This window comes from Procambarus clarkii, chromosome 88, assembly GCF_040958095.1.
Source record: "Procambarus clarkii isolate CNS0578487 chromosome 88, FALCON_Pclarkii_2.0, whole genome shotgun sequence".
Lineage (NCBI taxonomy): Eukaryota > Metazoa > Arthropoda > Malacostraca > Decapoda > Cambaridae > Procambarus > Procambarus clarkii.
Window position 1 is genome coordinate 22,263,470 of NC_091237.1, and position 26,576 is coordinate 22,290,045.

At 44.7% G+C, this 26,576-nt stretch overlaps 1 protein-coding gene across 8 annotated transcripts in view; it reads right to left on the minus strand.

The window, feature by feature from the left end:
- The window catches only part of LOC123745751 (monocarboxylate transporter 14), a 76,433-nt gene extending 50,408 nt beyond the window's left edge, over positions 1–26,025 (minus strand). For 2 of the 8 annotated variants that reach the window (XM_045726570.1, XM_045726569.1), the window contains exon 1: positions 5,518–5,715. In XM_045726570.1, the coding sequence (XP_045582526.1) occupies positions 5,518–5,700 (183 nt within the window). In that variant the 5' untranslated portion in view covers positions 5,701–5,715. Of the gene's footprint in view, positions 1–2,039; positions 2,466–2,827; positions 2,967–5,517; positions 5,716–21,787; positions 22,179–26,005 lie in introns of those variants that run through there. The other 6 variants (XM_069317713.1, XM_045726573.2, XM_045726571.2 and 3 more) reach the window with 5 other exon arrangements.
- Positions 26,026–26,576: the final 551 nt, after the last annotated feature.

Below are 26,576 nucleotides of genomic sequence, written 5' to 3' on the forward strand. Positions count from 1 at the left end.
GTTCTGCTCTTGCTACCTCTGAACAATGTTTGTCTACTTGAACAATGCTTGTCAATTCTTCTTAAAATTTGATGTCGCTAACATGTCCCCTCTATGCCTCCTCCCGTGCAACCCATTCTCGCACTTTCTTATAGTCAATATTGACTTATTAAATAAGTGCATATGTGACATATTAATTTATTGTGAATATTTTAGTTTACCTTGAAAAGCTTCATAGAAAACACCGACCTTACCTAACCTTCTTAGTATGTTAAGAAAAGCATCTTATTGCTTCCTAATTACAATTATTACTTAACCTATACCTATAATAGATTAAGTAATAATTGTAATAGGTTAAGTAATAATTGTAATTACAAAGCAATAAGATGCTTATCTTAACATACTAAGAAGGTTAGGTAAGGTCGGTGTTTTCTATGAAGCTTTTCAAGGTAAACTAAAATATTCACAATAAATTAGTATGTCACATATGCACTTATTTAATAAGTCAATATTGACTGTAAGAAAGTGCGAGAACGGGTTGCAACGTGAGACGAAGGCCAATTGCTTCAATGTTATCCACAACTCAAAAAATTGCCTTGTTGCATATCTTTTTAGCTTTTTGTAGCTTTATCGTGTACTTTACCCGACGAGGATTCCCTGCAGGTTGCAGTATGCACAACAAGAGCTTTACATAGGCTGTATAAAGAAATCTTTGTCCTAGCAACACATCGTACTTTGACGCAAACTTTACCCAAGGCCACTAACTGATCTACAAATAATGGTAGCGACTCGCGACATTGACGCGATGTTCTGTTTTCTGTCCCCGGGTTGGTTAAGTTCGGGCGGCGCCTTGGTACGCCAGTTTAGTGGAAACGCTCAGAAGGACGGGCTTGTATAAAGGGCCCTCAAGGCATCTTTGTTCATATTCCTGAAAGCTTCGCAGTCGTTGACCAATGATATAGACGGAAAAGAGAAGTATGACAAGGGATACCGGGTCAAGTAACGCGTGACAAGCTCAAGCAATGAGCGTGTAAAGCTATAACATGTCAAATAACAAATATGAGGTATATTATGTCAGGTAACGCGTGTACAAAGCTATATATTGTTATTACTATTCACCCGAGAGTGCAATAGTGTCATCTTGCACTATTGTTGATAAACCTACTCGTCCCTTTATTGTTTACCTGTCAAGAGCCACAGGTAATATTGTGCTGCTGCAGCCTAGTGTCTCCCTTCTCTTCTCCAGCCTATTGTGTCCCTTCTCCAGCCTAGTGTCTCCCTTCTCTTCTCCAGCCTATTGTCTCCCTTCTCCAGCCTATTGTCTCTCTTCTCCAGCCTATTGTCTCCCTTCTCTTCTCCAGCCTATTGTCTCCCTTCTCTTCTACTGTCTAGTGTCATGCGCCTGCTTGTATACACAGTGTGTAAGATATACAGTCTGGTGGTGGTCAGAAAACTGTCTGTCTTGTGACGGAGCGTCACGTCATGTCTGATGGACGGGTCACGTTACACACTAACAGACAAGGATATATAGTGAGGGAGGGGGAGTGTCGTGTATTACAATGGCTGCGATCTCTACTCACAGTCGGTCATACCGGGTTCGATCCCCAGGCAGGACAAAAATGGTTGAACAAAAAATTGCAAAGACTAATTAATTTTTGACAGAGGACTCTGCGTGGTCCTGTTGACTAATTATACTGATGTAAGCTTGTATAAGCTTGGATATTGTATAATAGTTATACCATTACCGCGGTACGCAGATAATGGGATAATCATCCATGTCGTTCACCCATTACCCTTTGGCAATGTACTGGACCAGGGCGAGACCCACATTAACCTGGGGTGGGACCACCTCAAACATCATGTCCAACTACATTATGATTTTAAGGAAATAATTATCAAGACAGTGCCTTGCATAGTGTTCAAAGCAGTATATACAAGATATAATTAGTCGTCATGGTTTGGGTATGACAACTTATTAACTAACAACATTTCAAATCATAGCAATAATCCTCAGGTGTAAGACATGCGTGGTATTAAATAGTGTTGTATTAGGAGCGTACTCAGTGTGAGAGAGTAGCAGGAGACGCCGTTATCAGTAGTAAGAGTCCACGAAGCTTCCTTATTAAGATGTCTTCCCTGGAGACACCTTCCATAATGTTCTTACTCTTCACTTTCCGCCAGTAGACGCCACAAGCTGTAACTGTACACCAGCCACATGTCTCTCTACCACCACGGCACCTGGCTGCTTAGGTTTCTTATATGTCTTATCACACAAATACGTTTTTCCGTAAGTTGAGAGATAAGGAGGACAGAGGTTGTGTACCTGAGTGAGTGAGTGTTATGGGGGTATCTTGTGTGTTGCTGGCAGGAGCACACACCACCACACACCACACCACTACCACACCTGACACACACACACTAGCCACCAACACTACCACCACACCACTCCTCCTCCTGGCTGCCTCACCCTACACATCTATACCAACTCGCCTCACACAATTCAGCCTAACCTTTAATCTCCCATAACTCAAACTAATAATATCTATTATCTTGTGGTTCCTATCAATAAATCAATGTGTTTTCGCTTAATATACTGCAGTATAAACTCAGTTATTGAGATATAATAAAGAAATACTTTTGTGATTAAATTTTTGATATGGTAATACTTATAAAACAACATTCTTGTACGATAACTTCACACTCAAAACATTAAAACATATTACTTAAATTATAAGTGAAACTTCCATAATTCTTTCTCGGTGCACTAATCTAAAAGTACTTTTATGAAACAATAACATAAGCAAATAATGTAATAATCAACCAAGCCACATAGTTTATTAATTTTTACCTGTTGCCAAAATGTTATTTTCCCAATGTCAAATATCTGCAGGAAAATTTAAATACACAACACCTGTATCTTTCCGTATAATGACTGAATTCAGCACACATTAATTTATGGTAGTAAACTACACATACACATTAAATGATCACTGATTTACAGAGGTATTTCCCACATCTTACTTCCGCCAGCACTGTCGACCAGCTGACTGGAGGCAGCCTTCGTTCGGCAGCGACCACGATGAGGCATCCAGTTGCCAGGCGGCTCTACTGGCGACCACACCATGCCGCTCTACTGGCGACCACACCATGCCGCTCTACTGGCGACCACACCATGCCGCTCTACTGGCAACCATACCATGCCGCTCTACTGGCAACCATACCATGCCGCTCTACTGGCGACCACACCATGCCGCTCTACTGGCGACCACACCATGCCGCTCTACTGGCGACCACACCATGCCGCTCTACTGGCGACCACACCATGCCGCTCTACTGGCGACCACACCATGCCGCTCTACTGGCGACCACACTATGCCGCTCTACTCGCAACCATACCATGCCGCTCTACTGGCAACCATACCATGCCGCTCTACTGGCGACCAGACCAGGTCAGGCCGCTCCACTAGAAACCAGGCCAGACCGCTCCACTAGAAACCAGGCCAGACCGCTCCACTAGAAACCAGGCCAGACCGCTCCACTAGAAACCAGGCCAGACCGCTCCACTAGAAACCAGGCCAGACCGCTCCACTAGAAACCAGGCCAGACCGCTCCACTAGCGACTAGACGAGGCCGCTCTACTGGAGACCAGACCATGCCGCTCTACTGGAGACCAGACCATGCCGCTCTACTGGAGACCAGACCATGCCGCTCTACTGGAGACCAGACCAGGCCTGGTCTCTCGTGGACCAGACCAACCCCCTCCCCCTCCCCAAACCCTTCTTACCTCCAACATATTTGGAGGATTTTATGACTGAGTCATAACACAGTGCAAGGTCACCACCTGAAAAATTCACAGAAATATCGAACGTTCCGCCAGCAGGCAGGAGCTGTGTTCTGTTGTCAGCACACACACACACACGCACATACACACACGCACATACACACACGCACATACACACACGCACGCACATACACACACGCACGCACGCACACACACACACACACACACACATACACACAAACGCACACACATTATTTTCTATTATTCATATAGGATTTTTCAGAATCATTCAGAATCTTGTACACCACATATGTAAGACCAATCCTGGAGTATGCGGCCCCAGCATGGAGCCCGTACCTTGTCAAGCACAAGACGAAGCTGGAAAAAGTTCAAGAGGTATGCCACTAGACTAGTCCCAATACTAAGAGGCATGAATTACGAGGAAAGGCTGCGGGAAATGCACCTCACGACACTGGAAGACAGATGAGTAAGGGGAGACATGATCATTACCTAAAATTCTCGGGGGACTGGACAGGGTAAATAAATATAAACTATTCAACACTGGTGGGATGCGAACAAGGGGACACAGGTGGAGACTGAGTACCCAAATGAGCCACAGGGACGTTAGAATGAACTTTTTCAGTGTCAAAGTAGTTAACAGATGGAATGCATTAGGCAGAGATGTGGTGGAGGCTGACTCCATACACAGTTTCAAATGTAGATATGATAGAGCCCAGTAGGCTCAGGAACCTGTACACCAGTTGATTGAGCTTAACCCCGCAAGCACAACTAGGTGAGTACACACACACTTTCGGGACCAGAGAGCTGAAGCTCAACCCTCGGAAGCAACTAAGCGGGTACAACTAGGTGAGTACACACACACAGAAGGTTTCACCTTAGATCCTCAGAGAACGCTCACCTGAGTTGAGCATTCCTTGTCAATTTTATTCAGGCTTTGTATAGGTGAGTGGAGGCCTACTGGTGCTGGAGGAGCAGGGTACACTGTGGTGGAGCATGGTACACTGTGGTGGTGCAGGGTACACTGTGGTGGTGCAGGGTACACTGTGGTGGTGCAGGGTACACAGTGGTGGTGCAGGGTACACTGTGGTGGAGCATGGTACACTGTGGTGGTGCAGGGTACACTGTGGTGGTGCAGGGTACACAGTGGTGGTGCAGGGTACACTGTGGTGGTGCAGGGTACACTGTGGTGGTGCAGGGTACACTGTGGTGGTGCAGGGTACACTGTGGTGGTGCAGGGTACACTGTGGTGGTGCAGGGTACACTGTGGTGGTGCAGGGTACACTGTGGTGGTGCAGGGTACACTGTGGTGGTGCAGGGTACACTGTGGTGGTGCAGGGTACACTGTGGTGGTGCAGGGTACACAGTGGTGGAACATGGTACACAGTGTTGGAGCAGGGTACACAGTGGTGGAGCAGGGTACACAGTGGTGGAACATGGTACACAGTGTTGGAGCAGGGTACACAGTGTTGAAGCATGGTACACTGTGGTGGTGCAGGGTACACAGTGGTGGAGCATGGTACACAGTGGTGGAACATGGTACACAGTGTTGGAGCAGGGTACACTGTGGTGGTGCAGGGTACACAGTGGTGGAGCAGGGTACACAGTGGTGGAACATGGTACACAGTGTTGAAGCATGGTACACTGTGGTGGAGCATGGTACACAGTGCTGAAGCATGGTACACAGTGGTGGAGCATGGTACACAGTGCTGAAGCATGGTACACAGTGGTGTAAATACCTGAGGTGTAGACAGTTGAGGCCAGGACTGGGTGTAGTGGGGCCGGGTCGCGGGGCAGTGTTCCGGATACACTTTGTACTTATGGAAGATAGTGTTGCCATCATTACCATATATGGTGAACACCTTCCCCTTCTCCACACGACCTTCCTGACACTCTTTACTCAACACTCTTTTCTTGGCCATCTTGTAAGTGGTCGTCTTCCAACTGTTATTCTTCTCTTTGACCACAATTATCACAAGTGTAAACTGGTTATTATTAGTCTGGGAACTTATAACGAGGAGTGTTTATGTGTATGAAGAGTTAGGGTACGGTGCCCTGGGTATGGCGCCTCACGTCACCAGGCGGCTCACTGTCCCTGTCTCACTGTCCCAGCGACTGTGAGGGGCACGTCACCAGGCGGGGAGACTGTCCAGGTGACTGTGAGGGGCACGTCACCAGGCGGGGAGACTGTCCAGGTGACTGTGAGGGGGACACGATAGTTACATGAGACGGGAGACGAAGCCCTCGGAGGGGCGGACCCTCCTACTTCTAACACTTATTCTGCCATCTAAAGGCTACCATTGGCCAGCTCTCACACACCTCTCTGCTCAAATGCCACAATGAATGATTTACCGACAAGCTCGCCCACCACGAAGGTCCTCAAATATTTTCACAGAACAGCAGCAGCAGCAGCAGCAGCAGCAGCAGCAGCAGGGGATAAAGATTCCCCAGATATCGACGCAAGAAACTCACTGGGTACATACAGTACACCAGTTGAAGAATTCCACTTAACCACCCCCCCATGACCACAATGTTTCTCATAACGCAATACTATGTTCTCTCTCTCTCTCTCTCTCTCTCTCTCTCTCTCTCTCTCTCTCTCTCTCCCCTGGAGACATCACGTCACTCTGAGGTCTCACCCCTCAGTCCCTCTCTGCTTCCTATTGTTTAGGTATTCCATTACCGACTGGATCACCCTACCTGTTTCTCCAACTTATGCACCAGTCTCTTATGGGGTACTGTGTCAAAGGCTTTCCGATAGTCTAAGAAAATGCAGTCTGCCCACCCTTCTCTTTCTTGCTTAATCTTTGTCACGGTCGTAGAATTCTATTTGACTTGTGAGGCAAGATTTACCATCCCTGAACCCATGCCGGAACAACCGTGGACATCTTTAAGAGCAAACTAGATAATTTTGTTAAGAAGTGCCGGGCCAATCGGGCTGTGATGAATATGTGGGCCTACGGGCCGCTCCAAGCAACAGCCTGGTGGACCAAGCTCTCTCAAGTCAAGCCAGGCCTCGGGTCGGGTTTGGGAAATAGAAGTACTGCCAGAACCCCATCATCAAGCAGGTATGTAGGTGGTTAGTACACAGTCCCTTCTCTCCAGGTGTATTCACCTATTTGTACTCACCTAGTTGTACTTGCGGGGGTTGAGCTTTGGCTCTTTGGTCCCGCCTCTCAACTGTCAATCAACTGGTGTACAAGTTCCTGAGCCTACTGGGCTCTGTCATATCTACATTTGAAACTGTGTATGGAGTCAGCCTCCACCATAGGGCGTGTGTGTGTGTGTGTGTGTGTGTGTGTGTGTGTGTGTGTGTGTATGTGTGTATGTGTGTGTGTGTGTGTGTGTGTGTGTGTGTGTGTGTGTGTGTGTGTGTGTGTGTGTGTGTGTGTGTGTGTGTGTGTGTTCACTTAGTTGTACTCTCAACCGTCACTCTACTGGCGTATAGATTCCTGAGATTCCTGAGGTCTGTATGGAGTTTTTTATTATTTGTATCAGCAGTATCGAGCTATTAGCTCTTGGACCCCGACTTTCTAACCAATTTATTTTTCCTCAGTTATATCTACTACATATATTTCTCTTACACATACACACACATCCCCAGGAAGCAGCCCGTAGCAGCTGTCTATCTCCCAGGTACTTATTTACTGCTAGATTAACAGGGGCATCAGGGTGAAATGAACTTTGTCCATTTGTTTCCGCCTCCGCCGGGGATCGAGCCCGGACCCTTAGGACCACTAATCCCTAGCGCTGTCTACTCAGCCGTCAGGCCCCTGTGTGTGTACTCACCTAATTGGGCTTGCAGGGGTTGAGCTCTGGCTCTTTGGTCCCGCCTCTCAACTGTCAATCTACTGATGTACAGGTTCCTGAGCCTACTGGGCTCTATCATATCTACATTTGAAACTGTGTATGGAGTCAGCCTCCACCACATCACTTCCTAATGCATTCCATTTACTAACTACTCTGACACTGAAATAGTTCTTTCTAATATCTCTGTGGCTCATTTGGGTACTCAGCTTCCACCTGTGTCCCCTTGTTCGAGTACCACCCGTGTCATGCTGTTTTAGATTCAACTACTGGAACAAAATTTCTATGCAGCACGTGCTACAGTGAGCCCGTAACACCCGTGTTAAATAATCTATCTTTATCTACCCATGTAAATTTCCCCTGAGAATTGTGTATGGGGTGATCATGTCTTCCCGAGCTCTTCTGTCTTCCAGCGACGTGAGGTGCAGTTCCCTCAGCCTTTCCTCGTAACTCATGCCTCTTAGTCTGAGACCAGTCTAGTGGCATACCTCTGAACATTTTCCAGCTTCGTCTTGTGCTTGACAAGGTATGAACTCCATATTGGGGCCACATACTCCAGGATTCGAGTGTGTGTAATTACCTAAATGTAATTACCTAAGTGTAGTCACAGGATGAGAGCTACGCTCGTGGTGTCCCGTCTTCCCAGCACTCTTTGTCATATAACACTTTGACACTACTGACGGTCTTGGCCTCCACCACCTTCTCACCTAACTTGTTCCAACCGTCTCTGTTTGCGAAAGTGAATTTTCTTATATTTCTTCAGCATCTTTGTTTAGTTAGTTTAAATCTACGACCTCTTGTTCTTGGAGTTGCAGGTCTCAGGAAGTCTTCCCTATCATTGTTGTTGTTGTTGTTAAAGATTCGCTACCTAGAACAAAAAAGTCCAAGTAGCACGGGCTATGGTGAGCCCGTAGTGGATCTTCCCTACCATTGGTTCTTCCCTATGCCAGCCTCACCACACGCGCCATACTGGTGGTGTGTGTGTGGTGAGTGTGGCACACTGGTGGTGTGTGTGGTGAGGATGGCACACTAGTGACGTGTGTGTGGTGAGTGTGGCACACTAGTGACGTGTGTGTGGTGAGTGTGGCACACTGGTGACGTGTGTGTGGTGAGGATGGCACACTTTCACTGGCACAAATACTGTCTCCGGGCGCACAGCGGGACACTCATCTCTCGGGTGAGCTGTGAGGGTGGTGGTGGTGCTGAGGTTATAATGGTGGTGGTGGTGTGGTGGTAGTGACTGTTGTGATGTGAGTGGTTACAGCACCACAGGTGTGTGGGGAGTGGGAGGACCCGCCCCCCGTGCCCTGAGGCAGGACACGGGCACCACAGGTGTGTGGGGAGTGGGAGGACCCGCCCCCCGTGCCCTGAGGCAGGACACGGGCACCACAGGTGTGTGGTGTGTGTGGGGGGGGGGGAGTCATCATGCTCCACACGTACAAATATTGCCACACTCGCCTCACCTCCGTCACAGCTCAGCCACACTTTCCAGAATTATTGTTCTACACCCCCACTCCCCACACCTGTCACCGAGTGTGACAGGTGTGTAACCATCACCTTGCAACCCGCTCTCCTGGCCGGGGAGGATTTACTGGCCGCAAATCCTAACTGTAGCCTGTTTAACTCAACAGTAAAATGGGTACTTGGTTGTAAACACAATTCTTCGTGGGGGTCGTATCCCAGGGACCATAGGATGAAGGACCTGCCTGGAACCCTACGCGTACTAGTGGCTGTACAAGAATGTAACAACTCTTGTATATGTCATAAAAAATTATCATCTTTACTCCTTGAAGAGTCCACAGTGACGTCATCACTAGGGAGTGGACGAGTGACTTCATACATACACCGTCCCTATCCCTCCCCCCCCCGTCCCTACCCCTCACCCCCGTCCTTCTTACCCCTAGCCCCTCCCCCCCCCCCGTCCCTATCCTGTGAACTGTACTTTACTGTGCACTCCTTAAAGCCTCATGGGACTTGATAGCTGAGTGGACAGGGCTTCAGATTCGTTGTCCTGAGGTTCCGGGTTCGATTCCCGGTGGAGGCGGAAACAATTGGGCAGAATATCTCTCACCCTGATGCACCTATTCAAGTAACAGTAAATAGGTACCTGGGAGTTAGACAGCTGCTACGGGCTGCTTCCTGGGGGGGGGGGGGGTGACAAAAATGGAGGCCTGGTCGAGGACCGGGCCGCGGGGACGCTAAGCCCCGAAATCATCTCAAGATAACACCATATTCATCCTGTGAACATTTGCACAAAAAGATCAGAAACTGTCTAAGACTTTCGTGGATATTTAAATTAATTGTAGTACTCGGGTGGCGGTTGTCTCAGGTTTAACAACTTGGTTCATAGTGTTGGTTGTGTCATGTTGTCCAGTCATTGAAGTATTATTCCCTGACAAGGAAAGAGATCATTGTCAGGGAGTGTGTGGTTCTGGCTAGTAAACTGCCACCACCAGAGGACCACATTAACAACACTGTGCGAGGAGCCTATGCTCTGCTTTCAAACTTTCTTTTAAGTACATGGATTGTGAAATATTAAATAATTGTACACGAGTTTTGTTTAGACCAAAATTGGAATATGCAGCGGCTGTATGGTGCCCACATCTCAAGAAGCACATAAATAAACTGGAAAACAATTAATTTTATGTTACACAATGGCCTCAGGAATTGAAAAAAAGATTTGGCGCGCACATAAGTGACATGTGTTGTAAACAAATCACAGACAGACATCTGGTTATATACTAGAGCTTCTCAGGGGGGTTGTTGCTATGAGTGGTCAACCCGGACTAAGACAACACACATACTCACTGGGTGTCACTTGCACCGTAAAATGTCAGTTATTACCATCTGCACAAATTAGCAGAGTACTTACTCGGCAAGAGTCGTCTTACAGCAGGATGTGTTCCCGAGTTAATTTTTTTTTTAATTTTGCCCCGAGGGGCGAGTTTATTGGGCAGCGCCACTCATCTTGTGAGTGGACACACCGCCATAGTGACAGTATTGGGCAGCGCCATTCATCCTGTGAGTGGACACACCGCCATAGTGACAGTATTGGGCAGCGCCACTCATCTTGTGAGTGGACACACCGCCATAGTGACAGTATTGGGCAGCGCCATTCATCCTGTGAGTGGACACACCGCTATAGTGACAGTATTGGGCAGCGCCATTCATCCTGTGAGTGGACACACCGCCATAGTGACAGTATTGGGCAGCGCCACTCATCCTGTGAGTGGACATACCGCCATAGTGACAGTATTGGGCAGCGCCACTCATCCTGTGAGTGGACACACCGCCATAGTGACAGTATTGGGCAGCGCCACTCATCTTGTGAGTGGACACACCGCCAAAGTGACAGTATTGGGCAGCGCCACTCATCCTGTGAGTGGACACACCGCCATAGCAGCATATACAACACTCCCTTATAGGAAGAAATACCTGCTGGGTTGTTCACCCTGTCACTTGTACCCAGACACAGCTGGGACTTGCTTAACTGTCTCAAGTGAACAGCTCCTCAAACAAGAAGATTAACATCTATCAACACTTAAAAGCTTACGTTATCTTGCGGGTGCAAAATGGGGGAATCTTTTAAGAACAGTATCAATATTTGACAAACTGTGGCGAGGCCGTAGTGGACTTGTGGAGTTAGTACTGTAGCTGTCGTGAGGGACGAGAGTCAAGAGCTTATCAGTATACCTCATAACGTACAGAAAGCTTCCGTAAGAATGAGGTGAGGGAGCTAAGAGCAAGGTAGCTGAACTCACACATTATACCTCACAAGATGCCTCCACACACAACACCAATCAGAATGCAGTTTCTGCGACAACCGACGCCTGACTGGGTGAAGTATGGGTCCCTCTGACATCACTGGGAATGGGTTGTTGTTGGTTGTAGGGCGACGATGATGGAGGGGTCGGATGTCCCCACTGGCAGGAGGAGGAAGAGTTATGACCGTTGGGGAGGTCAGGCCATAGACCTGACCTTTCTGGCAGTTACCACTGTACCACTGTAACCACAACAGTGGTGGCGGACTCCACCTATCATTATACAGGCCGCTAGGGGGGTAGACATAGCCTAAGCTACTCTATCTCTTTGAGATGTATTTCTTTCTTGTCTCAATAAACATACTTGAACTTGTACAGGCCAGATGTATAAACTATCATCTGCCAGTATAACCAAATGACACGTCATCATCTTCTTCTTGAGGTTATCTTGAGATGATTTCGGGGCTTTAGTGTCCCCGCGGCCCGGTCCTCGACCTGGCCTCCACCCCCAGGAAGCAGCCCGTGACAGCTGACTAACACCCAGGTACCTATTTTACTGCTAGGTAACAGGGGCATAGGGTGAAAGAAACTCTGCCCATTGTTTCTCGCCGGCGCCTGGGATCGAACCCAGGACCACAGGATCACAAGTCCAGCGTGCTGTCCGCTCGGCCGACCGGCTCCCTGCACACTACATCTGAACCGGAAATGCCATTGTCGATCCGAGGATACCCGCCTCAGGGCACATGTGGTCTGGGATAATGACCAATGCACAGGACCACATATGCACCTGCAACCATGGGGTCCAAGTGTGGCTGAGACCACTATTCTTTCACAGTCGGCCAGTTAAGGGTTCTCCAAGAACCCAATGTGCGTCAGACAGGTTGGGCTTCCCAGAGAGCTTACTAAATATTTAAACCGTTCCTCCAAATAAAAAAGTTTGGGGATCACTGAATTCAAAGTGATAAGGCTTAGTGGCAGCCAGTGCTCGCCTCTGACAGGAAGTCCATGTGTCCGGACACGTCATGAAGATACAGATACATTGTCTTTCACAATATTCAGTGACACATTTAGCATGTAGGTTGGTTCCCAATAACAAGTACTGTTATTGTTGTTCTTTGTCACTGTTATTGTGGAGGAGTTATATCATCAGCAGCGGTATGTCACTCCCATTATTATGTGTTCATTATATTTACTTGTGAACCAAGAGCGGCCAGGACACACCCCCTCCCACACCCACGAGTGTGAGCCAAATATACAGCGAGGGAGGCACGGTGTTGCCAGGGCCGGCAGGGGCTTTGTCTCTCCTACCCCCCCCCCCCCCCCCACGAGTGTTGCAGGGTACTGGCCGGCACACTCCCCCCACCCCCCCGTCACCGCTCCTGGCAACCTACCATCACTTTCTCCGTCGCACACACACGCGCCAGTAATTGTATATAATGAACCCTTATCCCATGAGTACTGGTGCGACGGTCACCCATACCCACCCTCTGGGTACACGGGCACCCATACCCACCCTCTGGGTACTGGTGCGACGGTCACCCATACCCACCCTCTGGGTACACGGGCACCCATACCCACCCTCTGGGTACACGGGCACCCATACCCACCCTCTGGGTACACGGGCACCCATACCCACCCTCTGGGTACACGGGCACCCATACCCACCCTCTGGGTACTGGTGCGACGGTTACCCATACCCACCCTCTGGGTACTGGTGCGAGTACTGTATCTGGGTACTGAGTGTATAGTGACTGTCACACTCATGTCAACAACCATCCCCCACGTCAATAACCATCCCCCACGTCAACAACCATCCCCTCACGTCAACAACCATCCCCCACGTCAACAACCATCACCTCACGTCAACAACCATCCCCCACGTCAACAACCATCCCCCACGTCAACAACCATCCCCTCACGTCAACAACCATCCCCCACGTCAACAACCATCCCCCACGTCAACAACCATCACCTCACGTCAACAACCATCACCTCACGTCAACAACCATCCCCCCACGTCAACAACCATCCCCTCACGTCAACAACCACCCCCCACGTCAACAACCATCACCTCACGTCAACAACCATCCCCTCACCCCACGTCAACAACCATCCCCTCACCCCACGTCAACAACCATCACCCCACGTCAACAACCATCACCCCACGTCAACAACCATCACCCCACGTCAACAACCATCACCCCACGTCAACAACCATCCCCCACGTCAACAACCATCCCCTCACCCCACGTCAACAACCATCACCCCACGTCAACAACCATCACCCCACGTCAACAACCATCACCCCACGTCAACAACCATCACCCCACGTCAACAACCATCCCCCACGTCAACAACCATCCCCTCACCCCACGTCAACAACCATCCCCTCACCCCACGTCAACAACCATCCCCTCACCCCACGTCAACAACCATCCCCTCACCCCACGTCAACAACCATCCCCTCACCCCACGTCAACAAACATCCCCCCACGTCAACAACCCACCCTCCCCCCCACGTCAACAACCCCCCTCCCCCCATGTCAACAACCCCCCTCCCCCCCGTCAACAACAATGATCTATGTGTAACACGTCGCCCACGTCAACCCCAGCACACACTCCCACAAGCAGTAGACCAACAGTTATCTCATGACTCCCGGGGCCTGACTGATAACACTAGGCGTACGACCCTTGTATGTGTGTGTGTCTGGAGGGTCAATGTACCCTTAAACGTTCCCCGCCTGTAGAATTTTATTCATATTTCTCTAATTCAGTTCATTATTATTTTTAATCTCATTTAGTTTTAAAGTTTTTAAGTTTGTTTACATTATGCCCGAAACACTCCTCATATTAAAAGGTGATTAAAGAACAAGTCTTGCTTCCACCAGAAACAAAGTACAATGCCTTAAGACAAATTGATGCTTTAGTCAGAGAGCGCTTCCTTTCCCAGATTATTTACACTGAAGGATCCTTGCACCAGTCCCATGGTGCAGCTGGGAGTGTAGTTGTTGTGACAGGGAGAGATGGTTCCTTCTCCCATGAGTGTGGAGCGCGTATCAGTAACTGGGCCTCCACTCTTCAAACAGAATTGGTTGCCATAATCCTTGCACTCGAGCGCGTATATGAATCCAAAGTTGACACGCTAATTGTAGGTGACTCCTTGTCATCCTTGACTGCCCTCAGCTCCCCAAGGCATAACTGTGACGTGCTTGTCTCTGAAATTAGGCGCAGGTATGACGAAATAATCAATGATGAGTCAGAGTTTGTCTCCTGTGGATTCCTTCCCATATTGGTTTCCGAATGCATGATATAACTGATCAATTGGCCAAGACGTTTGCTCATAAAGAGGGAATTGATTACCATCTTGGACTGCCTTTGAGCAGCCTGAGGGCAGTAATATTCCGGGAACATCAACAAAATCTCGTAGACTTGAGGCAAAGTGAAATTCACACCAGTTCCTCCGTCTATCATTGTGGGAACCGACCTGTGAGATTTATATTTATTTAATTTATATACTTCGATAGCAATTTGTATAATGATAAGTGGACTGTATTTCTGCAATAATCTCATAATCTCACAAATCGATCCTCTACACATTAGGGGGGTTTATATTTATATGTATGCAGCCAATCAAACTACAGTAACTACATACATTGAAGAGGTTCCTTATCTTATAGTACAGCAGGTTAGTCCACCAGGTATAACTAGGGTGTAGACACCAAATTATCCTCTTTGAGGTAGCTTCCATATCACCCAGTAACTGGTGCACAAATCTTGCATCCTCGTCTTGACCTGTCAAAAGTGCGCTAGCTGTGAAGCCAGATACCTATATATGACAAGTATATCAGAGAAAACAGTACATGGAACATGAAGACCTGGCTTAATTACCTTTAGTATGAGGCGATTTCGCGTTCTAACCGGGACACCCTATATAATGACATTAATGGCCACTAATGATAGATAATGGGTTTCGGAAAGAACACTTAACTTGATTTGTTGACAGCGTGTTGACAGATGGTACACCTTTGGTATCCATAACACTACGTCCAAGTAAAATTAACAGGAGCCGAATTTGCTCCCGTGTGAGCCTCTGGTCTCTATATAAAAACAATGGCTGCCCTCCTCCTCCACTCTGACGCCTGGCTTACATTGTCCAGATTTCAGAACGTGATAGAAGGGTCACATTTACTCTACTTTAATATTGATAATTAAGTTAATTTATATAAGATGTTTTTATGATGGTAAAGTCCAAAGACTTATGTATTTAAGAATAATTCCTAGCAGAATAGCTGGTGAATTATAATAGTATGTGGTGATGATATCCCGTTTTCTTTAGACGGTAATTCCACTACAAGTTACGTTTTCTATGGGTAACTTGTTGGTAATACAGTTATTATCTGTATGATTATTAAATGGTGTCGGATTTTCCGACATAATTCCCCAGGGGGCTGCTCACGGGTCGAAGTCCTATTTAGAACAGACGAACACCGATACTCCTCCTTCGAATTATTACATTAATTTGATGTTAGTAGTTAGTAATCACACATTTGTGTGTCTGTTCGTACAGGACGGATGTCCCGTACTAGAGTTGCAGGGGTTAGAAGTCTAATGCGATTTCATTTCCCTGTCAACTCTTGAAAGGCTAATATTCAAGCCTTATTACATATTATTTAACCCAGAAGACTGGATGTGATCAAGTACTACAGTCAAGTATGATTCAGGGACTGCAGTGAGATCAGTGACATAGATATAACTTGAAGTTTCTTCAGGTAACTGGTCACTGATATATAAACACTGAGGCCCATGGAATACATCTTGATTAAATAATAAATGTATCAAATCAGTCATCAGATTTATTGGGGTTTTATTTAGTTAATTGATTCAGAAGATTGAATAGCTCATCATTAAAGTAAAGTATGGTTCTGAGACTGCAGTGGGTTCAGTGACATTGGTCGCAGTGACTTGTAGCTGTTTTAGGCTACTGTTCACTGATTTGCCACTGAGGCCTCATGAACTCATCTTCAGCTTTAAATGATGATACTAACATCAACCTCTGTTACTATAGTCAGCTGTAATCTCCTTAGTATAATGCTACTGGAGAAATATAATCAGCTGACAAATTTAGTTTCTATTGGTATTGTTTATCTGCAGGCATAGGTCTCCTCAGGCTTGATACTGGGCCTGAGAGTAATTTACCTCCTGCAGAGTTTAACATGGTTATGCCCTGATATTTAGTAGGGCTACCGATGAATCGATGACAATAGTCTGTCCCTACAAGGAGACCGAAGTCGGTGAGGTGATCAGACTTAATATTATCTGCCAATTTTATTCCTCTATTTCTCAGGAATTTGGCTGTTGCTCTCAGACCTTGAACTTGTAGGTCTACTGGTATTTTGTCCACCACAATGGCTTGTACTCGACAGACGTACCTGCCTAAACGTACTGATGGTTGTACCACCTGGTAGACTTGAGGTCCTGCATCTGTTACAAACCCTGAGATGTTGAATGACATCTGGGCTACAGGCCTTAATTGTAATTCATCTGCCAACCTTTTAGTGATGTATGTTCTTTGGGATCCTTGGTCAAACAACCCACGGGTATGGACCTTGGCCCTCTTATTCAGGATGGTAATTTGGGCAGTAGGCAAAGTCGTATTACCTTTAGACTTTGCCGATTGGACACTGTTTGTTTGTTGCACCTTGCAGTACTGTACTGTGGTGGGAATGCTATCTTCCACCTTGGGGTTTGGAGACGTTGTTTTGGTGTCTCTGCATAATGCTGCATGGTGCTGACCTTTGTTACACCTATTACAAGGGTGTAATTGGGTATCACAATCCTTGATGTTATGTTTCCTGAGGCACCTCGTGCAATGTTGCAAATCTTTGAGTCGCTCAACACGGGCGTCACTATCAGGAAAATTAGAGCAGTGGTACATTGAATGTTTCTCATTGCAGAACAAACATGTTCCATAGCTTCCAGTACCCTTTGGTGTCACGTTCTTGGGTGACACAGTAACTATAGGCTTGGAGGGTCCCACTGCATATACGCCCACACTGCTACTGTTCCACTTTGGTGTTGAATTATATTGTCTAGATTGATTTGGAGTACCTTTGGTACTCTGTGGTTTACTATTATTGGTTTCTGAGGGTTTACTTGGTGGTTTTAATTTGTCATGTGTTCGTAATTGATGAACTACTGACTTTAAACCTTCAGATATTTCATTCATGGATAAGATACTTTTATTGTAATGAGCACTCATTTGTCTCAATATGTCCCTAGGTATTTTCTCCTGGACAATTATTTTCAAGACCCACTCAGCCCCGTTTGTATCTGCTGTCAGGCTGAGGGCATTGATCAATGATTCTACCTCCAGCTTGAAGACTTGGAGTGAATCAGCTGAAGCCTCCGGTGGGGGTAAATGCAACAGCTCATGAACTAAATGTGATGTTCTTACTTCTGGATCAGCATAATTATCCTTGAGGAGTTTTACTGCCAGATCATAGCCGTCATTAGTTAATCTCAGATGGGATACTACTGTTTTAGCCTCACCTGATAATTGGCCTTGCAAATAAGAGAATTTACTACTCTTTGGTAAAGATTGTTTTGAGTCTACAAGGTCAACGAATTTGTTCCAAAATTCGTCCCAATCTTCCTCATCTTTTCCTGAGAAAGTGGGTAAATTAATTGGAGGGAGTCGAGCTTCTGCTTGACTCGTATTAGATGCAACTGTTGTTGTTGTTGTTGTTGCCTTGTTCTGGGCAATTAATTTGACATAAGGCTGTAATGTGGCTTGAGTCTGATCTTCATAATTCGCAAGATCAACCATAATGTCGTCTATTTCTGTTTCTGATAAATTAGTGTTGGCAAGTTCAGCCACATATGTTGCTATTTGACATTTGATTTGCTCAAATTTACCTGCAGCTGCTTGATAATAGCTTTCCAGGTCAGCATAATCAACTGTTGATTGTTGTGACAAATCTTCACATTTCTTGATCTGTCTTGTTAAGTGGCCTTTAAGACCTGCAAGGGTTCTTTTCATTCTCCCTGCATTATCCATACTGGCTCGTTGGTGAAGCCTTGTGGGGCTTGTACTTGGGCTGCTCATAATACTGAACAAGCTCTGATGGTAGCCTAGGGTAAATTCTGAACTCACTAGGCAATAATCCTACCTCTACTAGAGGTTAGCACTTAAAATTAATACACATTATATATATATACAATCATCCACACTAATGATTTGAGTGATAAACCAGTGTCACTGGAAGTACCTTTAGGTTAGCTCTTCTATATCACCCTAGGATGGTAGAGACACTAATTAATCACTCAAAGGTGTAATGATCATAAGTAATTTATTATATATACAACTCAACTCGAGTTGTTAAAAATTACACCCAAAATAGGGTCTGGACCATGCATTAATGGTGTTAGGTTGTTCAATATAGTACAACTGACTATAGTAATAATGGGACTAGGATGAACAATAATAGTTCAACTAGTCATATCCTACCCTGTTGTGGGTTGGCAATTAGTAAATATTATACTGTGATCACTAGTGCAATATATATTAAATAATTCTCTATTTGGAGAAATAATATACACAATTATTGATAATAGCCTCTTAATTAGCCTCTATGAAACTTCTAATATTATCAAGAAGTATTAAATATTATTAGTGACCTCGCGAAATAAAGTCCACAAAATTCGTGGATAATCTCTCGCGAAATGTAACACCACGAAATCCGTGAACAATCTCGCGACACAGTCACTAATTTGGCTGGGTTCTATATTAGCGCTGTCATTTCACGAAATAACACGCCACCAAATATCTGTGGGTGTGCATGAAACCGCTGACGAAGCTGAACTGGGCTGAGGGAGGCTCCTGAGCTCCCTCGAGGCTAGGCTGCCGTCTTGACTGCTGGCCTTTGTTTAAATCACACTGCACTAGTATATTTAATGAATCCACTGGTTAACTGGTTCATCCGGTACTAAGATGACCAAATGTGGGTTCATAGGACCAAATATTCCGTCTCCGAAGGTCCAAATAATCCGGTTCGAAGGACCAAATAATGTGGGAACCGACCTGTGAGATTTATATTTATTTAATTTATATACTTCGATAGCAATTTGTATAATGATAAGTGGACTGTATTTCTGCAATAATCTCATAATCTCACAAATCGATCCTCTACACATTAGGGGGGTTTATATTTATATGTATGCAGCCAATCAAACTACAGTAACTACATACATTGAAGAGGTTCCTTATCTTATAGTACAGCAGGTTAGTCCACCAGGTATAACTAGGGTGTAGACACCAAATTATCCTCTTTGAGGTAGCTTCCATATCACCCAGTAACTGGTGCACAAATCTTGCATCCTCGTCTTGACCTGTCAAAAGTGCGCTAGCTGTGAAGCCAGATACCTATATATGACAAGTATATCAGAGAAAACAGTACATGGAACATGAAGACCTGGCTTAATTACCTTTAGTATGAGGCGATTTCGCGTTCTAACCGGGACACCCTATATAATGACATTAATGGCCACTAATGATAGATAATGGGTTTCGGAAAGAACACTTAACTTGATTTGTTGACAGCGTGTTGACAGATGGTACACCTTTGGTATCCATAACACTACGTCCAAGTAAAATTAACAGGAGCCGAATTTGCTCCCGTGTGAGCCTCTGGTCTCTATATAAAAACAATGGCTGCCCTCCTCCTCCACTCTGACGCCTGGCTTACATTGTCCAGATTTCAGAACGTGATAGAAGGGTCACATTTACTCTACTTTAATATTGATAATTAAGTTAATTTATATAAGATGTTTTTATGATGGTAAAGTCCAAAGACTTATGTATTTAAGAATAATTCCTAGCAGAATAGCTGGTGAATTATAATAGTATGTGGTGATGATATCCCGTTTTCTTTAGACGGTAATTCCACTACAAGTTACGTTTTCTATGGGTAACTTGTTGGTAATACAGTTATTATCTGTATGATTATTAAATGGTGTCGGATTTTCCGACAATCATCATTCTATTATGCAGGAAGAACCGCACGTCTATGGATCATCCAATAAGGTTAGCAGACTTCTAGATGTTACCACTGCTAGGCTTAGGCTCGGCTACAAGTACCTCTGGCAGTTTGTATAGCCAAAAGGTGGCCCCAGAAATCACATGAGATAAGCCCATGACATCACCCTAACAAGAGAAATGTTGAATAAAAACACTTGTATAATAGACAAAACCCAAGATGTAAGAAGATTACAAATTCTTGAAGCAATCCATATAACAGTAGAACAACCTACCATAAATACTCAAATCACGGAACTATTCACTCTACCCACCATGAGAGTAAGAACAAGACCAGAACGTCAAGATGCCAACAGAGAAGTCACTGCTCGACAAACAACGCCCACCACGCTTGACTAATCTTTGTGTGTACCCCTATTTAACCTTCTGATCCTTAGCTTCTTTTCTCCTTCATGTCTACCCAATGTACACCCTTTGTTTACACCTGATCCCATTGTTCGATCCATTTGTATTCACCTGACCCACTATTAGTATATGTCAATACATAATAATAATAAAATAAATAGCCTTAAGGAGAACAACACAACATGTGTGGAAGCATCGGAGTGTGTATATATGAATGCTACATAGTATTCAACTACATATATATATGCTAAAATACACGTGAAGAACCTCTCACACACTCACAGCTCCCTGACAAGAGGGAGCCAGCTTAGCTTAGCTGTCAACACCCACACATCGTGTCAACAAGGCGGACAGTCCGCCTGCTTTCATAACTCTCACTGTATTTCCCATTTCTAAACTTCCCTTCACCTGTGCCTCTCTATCCTCTTTACCCCCCACCCCCCAAAAAAAAAGGACCGCTGTCAACTTCGCCAAGGTATTGCGACATTATCCATGTGTTATAACCAAGTTACAATACAAGGAAACACAAACATGTACAGTTACCGTTAAAGCAACTGTCATTGACCTTAAATTAGCACTACTGTAAATAGCATAATTATGCTTGTCCTGCGGACGACCGTACAAATATTCGTATAGTTGTATACACGGACCCTATTGTGGCTGCTAATTGTTCTGGGGCCAGATTCACGAAAGCACTTACGCAAGCACTTACGAACCTGTACATCTTTCCTCAATCTTTGGCGGCTATGTTCACAATTATTAAACAGTTTATGAGTTCCGAAGCACCAGGAGGCTGTTTATAACAATAACAACAATTCATTGAGAAGTTTTCATGTTTGTAAACTATTTAATAAATGTAACCAAAGCCGTCAAAGATTGAGGAAAGATGTACACGTTCGTAAGTGCTTGCGTAAAGGCTTTCGTGAATCTGGCCCCTGATTACTACTACTAATATGTACTTTTTCATGGCGGCTGAGGGCGACAAGAGATGGAAGCACTTACCACACTACGCTCCGTCTTGAGCCTGGGCTGAGAGAGAGGCTTGTTGGCCTGCATGGTAGCCAGCGACGGCGGCCGTCCAGGTCCTCTTATACACACTTAACTTAGTCTTTCTGCACTTCAGATATGTTGTCCTTAAAGTACTTCACTCGCTTGTCACTACTTCAGTTCTCGAGGTGGCTGGAGAGGCTGTTTACATCCCGTCTTAAGACTTAATGCACTCAACACTTTACCTCGCCGTCCAAATCGAGATGGTTTAATGGAATTAAACCACCTGAGTTTGGATGTTACTTGGACTAATGACCATCAGCCTCGACAGGTTATATCCCAGGTGGTTTGGTCTAGGTTCAAACGCTTATGGTTAAACACTGATCTTATCATAACTTTTAAAATACTGAAAAATTTAGAGGATGTTAATCCAGACAACTTCTTCAAAACATCAGATGTATCACAAAGAAGGAGCAACGGTTTCAAGCTCGACAAGCCACAGTGTAGGACTGAAAACAGGAGATGCTTTTTCACCCACAGGGTTATAAACCCACGGAACCGCCTACCCGCCGATGCCGTAAATGACAGAACTATTGAACTTTATATCCAGCTGGAAAACAAATCACCAGGGCAAATAGGGGGACTTTTAACAAGCCGCCGGGTTCCTGTCCTCGTCGAGGCCAGTAAAGTATTAGTGGCCATCAGGTAAATTCAGTAAAGGAAAACTTCTCAAAACATACTCTTGTGAAATCAGGAGAGAGGGCCAGAGTTAAACTCCAGTTTTGTTGGTGAATGTAGCTTTTTTTGTCACCATGTAGCCTAGCTTGCTTCATCTTAATTGTTCAGGTATATTTATCTGCGAGTAATGCAAAAGTGTAGCATGTTTACATGCAATCACTTAAATAATAAATACAGGTGACAGTCCCATTACATTTTATTTTACAGATGAGAGTATTGCGTGTGCGTTAAACTAATTAAGTAGAAATAGCTCCACTTGCTAATGCTTAAGTTTACTCTATAGAACCTCGTGTCGTTCCTTCACACTGGACCTCACCTAACTTATAAAAATATGATGGCAATCTTTCGTTTTAATGGATAACCGATGCACTGATATCATAAAATAATGCTTCACGCTAGATGGAAGAAAAATATGTTTCCGGTAGTTCCAGAGTTATATATTTCAAAGAAAAAATACATCTAACTACATTTATTGTATTCAGTTAGAAAGGTTAAAGTATAATAGCCAAAGAAGGCGAGTCAGATTCTTTAGTCAATTGTCAATATATGTTGGCATCATCTTTGAAAAGTGATTAGGCTTCTTGCGTTACTACGATCTCCAAGCTGGATAAATGATTTATAACATAATACGCAATATTTTACACAGCCAATAAATTAGAGCCACATTTAAGTAAATAACTGTATTAGAATTAGTTCACAGTATAAATAAATAATGATAAAGATGCGTAGGGGGAACTATATAGCCTTTAGCGTGAGCACTAACAAGAGATCAGTGTGGTGTGGGCCCCATGGGTGGTGGAGACCTTGGCATACTGTACTAGACTCCAGCCACTGTAAACACCTCTGCTGGGGGCTCTCTACTTCACAAGTACACAACATATTCCCCCAGCCACACTCACACACACACACACACACACACACACACACACACACACACACACACACACACACACACACACACACACACACACACACACACACTTATTATATATATAATAATATCTATGATGCTGATCATATTGATGCATTCATTGTGGTTTTTCAGCACACAATAATATATATATGCGGCTTAGTGTGGCGATCCAGAGAGGAAATGCTCACTGCGTCCATGGTTCCTGCCCGCCATCTGAGGAGCTGGAGGAGCTCCACAACCTGTGACAAGTAGCCTTGTACCTTGCATGTAACCAATGTTGTAACCCTTTTTGTGTAATGAAATTTGAAATAAAGTTGGATATATATACACACAAAAAGAATAGGAGTGGTAGAAGAAAATATCAAAGTGCCAGTGAGGATCCACAAGGTCTTCTCTGAGTACTCTTTATTTTCTTCTCCGAGGCTATGGGTCGATACAATTGCACCAGAGGTGGGTATTAATATACGAAAGTACTTAAGGAAATTCCTGTTTCAATTCTTCCTTCGTGGTCTGACACTGTCACATTTTTAATCACGTGTTTATTTTTCATGATTTACACGCGCACACACACACATATATGTGTGTGTGTATATATATATATATATATATATATATATATATATATATATATATATATATATATATATATATATATATATATATATATATATATATATATAAGAAAACTCCTCACCCCTAAAGGATACGAACCCAGACAGCCAAGGCTTCATGAACCTTAGCGTATCCAGTACTATACCACGAGACCACACTGACTGTACAAAAAAGTTGGAAGTCGTGAGACTTATAACCCAACCCCTGACAGCACTGGATGGTCAATCTTAGGGAACAGATATATCATCGAATCACCTCGATGAAATATTTGTATCCTAAAATTGACCATTGAGTGCTGTCAGGGGTTAGGTTAGAAGTCTCACGACTTGCAAATTTTTGTACAATGATACGAGACATAATTGACAAGAATTGCAAACCCCTTGTAGCGAAAACTCAAGAATTCGTCCTGTCATTTATTATAAAAACCCTCGTACATCTTGCCTCATTATGAGAAGTAACATTTCTGCCTCCTCTGACAAACTGAGGTGTACCAATGTAGTGTATCATTACCAATGCAGCTCCGGAAATGGTGCGCTCCAAAATATATGCCGAATTGGACATAACACGAATACATTGAGTAGACGTCTCACACTTCATTTGCAAGATGGAGGTATTAAGCAACCTCATTCTCAGTACCACAACACCCATCCTGAATCACCAAAACATAGTGAAAGATACGACAGTAATCACATGCACTGACAATTGTAAGAGGCTTCGTATGCTGGACACTGTTCATTCGGAAGCTTTTTATTTTTGTTATTTATATATATATGAGTTCTTACATTCTTGTACAGCTATCATCCTCTGTTCCAATCCTTCTCATAAATTTTGCATCATCAGCAAACATTGAGAGAAACGAGTCTATACCCTCTGGGAGATCATTTACATATATCAGAAACAGTATAGGTCCAAGGACTGACCCCTGCGGGACTCTACTTGTGACGTCTCGCCAATCTGAGACCTCACCCCTCACAGTGACTCGTTGTCTCCTGTTGCTTAGGTACTCCTTTATCCATTGGAGTACCTTCCCTTTCACTCCTGCCTGCATCTCCAGCTTTTTCACTAGCCTCTCGTGTGGTACTGTATTAAAGGCTTTCTGGCAATCCAAAAATATGCAGTCTGCCCACCCTTCTCTTTCTTGCTTGATTTTTGTTGCCTGATCGTAGAATTCAAGTAACCCTGTGAGGCAGGACTTGCCATCCCTGAACCCATGTTGTTACAAAGTTCCTTCGCTCCAGAGTGTGTGTGTGTGTGTGTGTGTGTGTGTGTGTGTGTGTGTGTGTGTGTGTGTGTGTGTGTGTGTGTGTGTGTGTGTGTGTGTGTGTGTGTGTGTAAATCACGAAAATTAACACGTGATGAAAAATGTGACAGCGTCAGACCACGGAGGAAAAATTGAAACAGGAATTTCCTTAAGTACTTTCGTATATTAATACATCTTCAGAAGGAAGGAAGCCTGTGTACTTGCATACGTTAGGCTTATGTTGAAAATGTTTCTTCAGCTTATTGGAATGCTTTCAAACAGACTTATATATATATAAGTCTGTTTAAAAGCATTCCAATAAGCTGAAGAAACATTTTCAACATAAGCCTAACGTATGCAAGTACACAGGCTGCGTGTCCTCGACAATACGAATTATAATTATTATAAGCCAGTCTTGGAGGCCGCGTTCCACTAAACTCGTCTCCTCCTACATCGTAAAATCGCCGTATTTTAAAGCCTTACAGTGATTCAATGTTATATTTTTAAGATTATTATGCAGTGTATTGTGAAGGTTTACACCATTCACACAATAACCGGAATACAAACATTACAACAGGTGTTTATAGATGATGCCATGTGCTACAGTTGCACACAGTCAGTATCACTGAGAGACGTGTAAACATTACTGCAACAATTGTGCAAATGCCGTCTAGCTTTTGTTTATGGTTCCTGACACGCAAACAGCGGGTCATGGGCCCAAGGTGGGTACCAAGGCACGAAGTGTTGTGTGCAGGCACAGGAGAGTGTGTGCAGGGCCACAGGAGTGTGCGTGCGGGCACACGTGAACACAGCGCTCACCTTCACAGCTTGTTTACTACTGAGCGGCTGCTGCTCCACCACAGAAAACGGGAGGCGCGCCTCGCTGGTTGCTGCCCGCCACTTTTGGCCCCAAATGCCTTCACAACATTGTAAATGTTAACTAAACAAACTTTTAATTAAGGAAATGTATATATTTATCTCTCAGAATGTTTGGTAATACGTTTATTGTTTGTGATGTGTGTATATGTATGTATTAACATGATGTACTGAACGGGGTGAGAATAGCTTGAGCTACCTCATCCCTTTGTGTATATTTTACCTCAATAAACTTATTTCAATTTCAATTTCAATTGTTATAATTAAGTGGCATTACATAAACGTTTTTTGGCAATGGAAATCAGCCATATATATGTTCAAAAAATGTGTATACTTTTAAGAGTGCAGGACTAGTAATTGGCAGTTGTTGTGTTGGCCAGACAGGTGGTGGGAGTGCATGGATTTAAGTCGTTTTGGTATTTGTT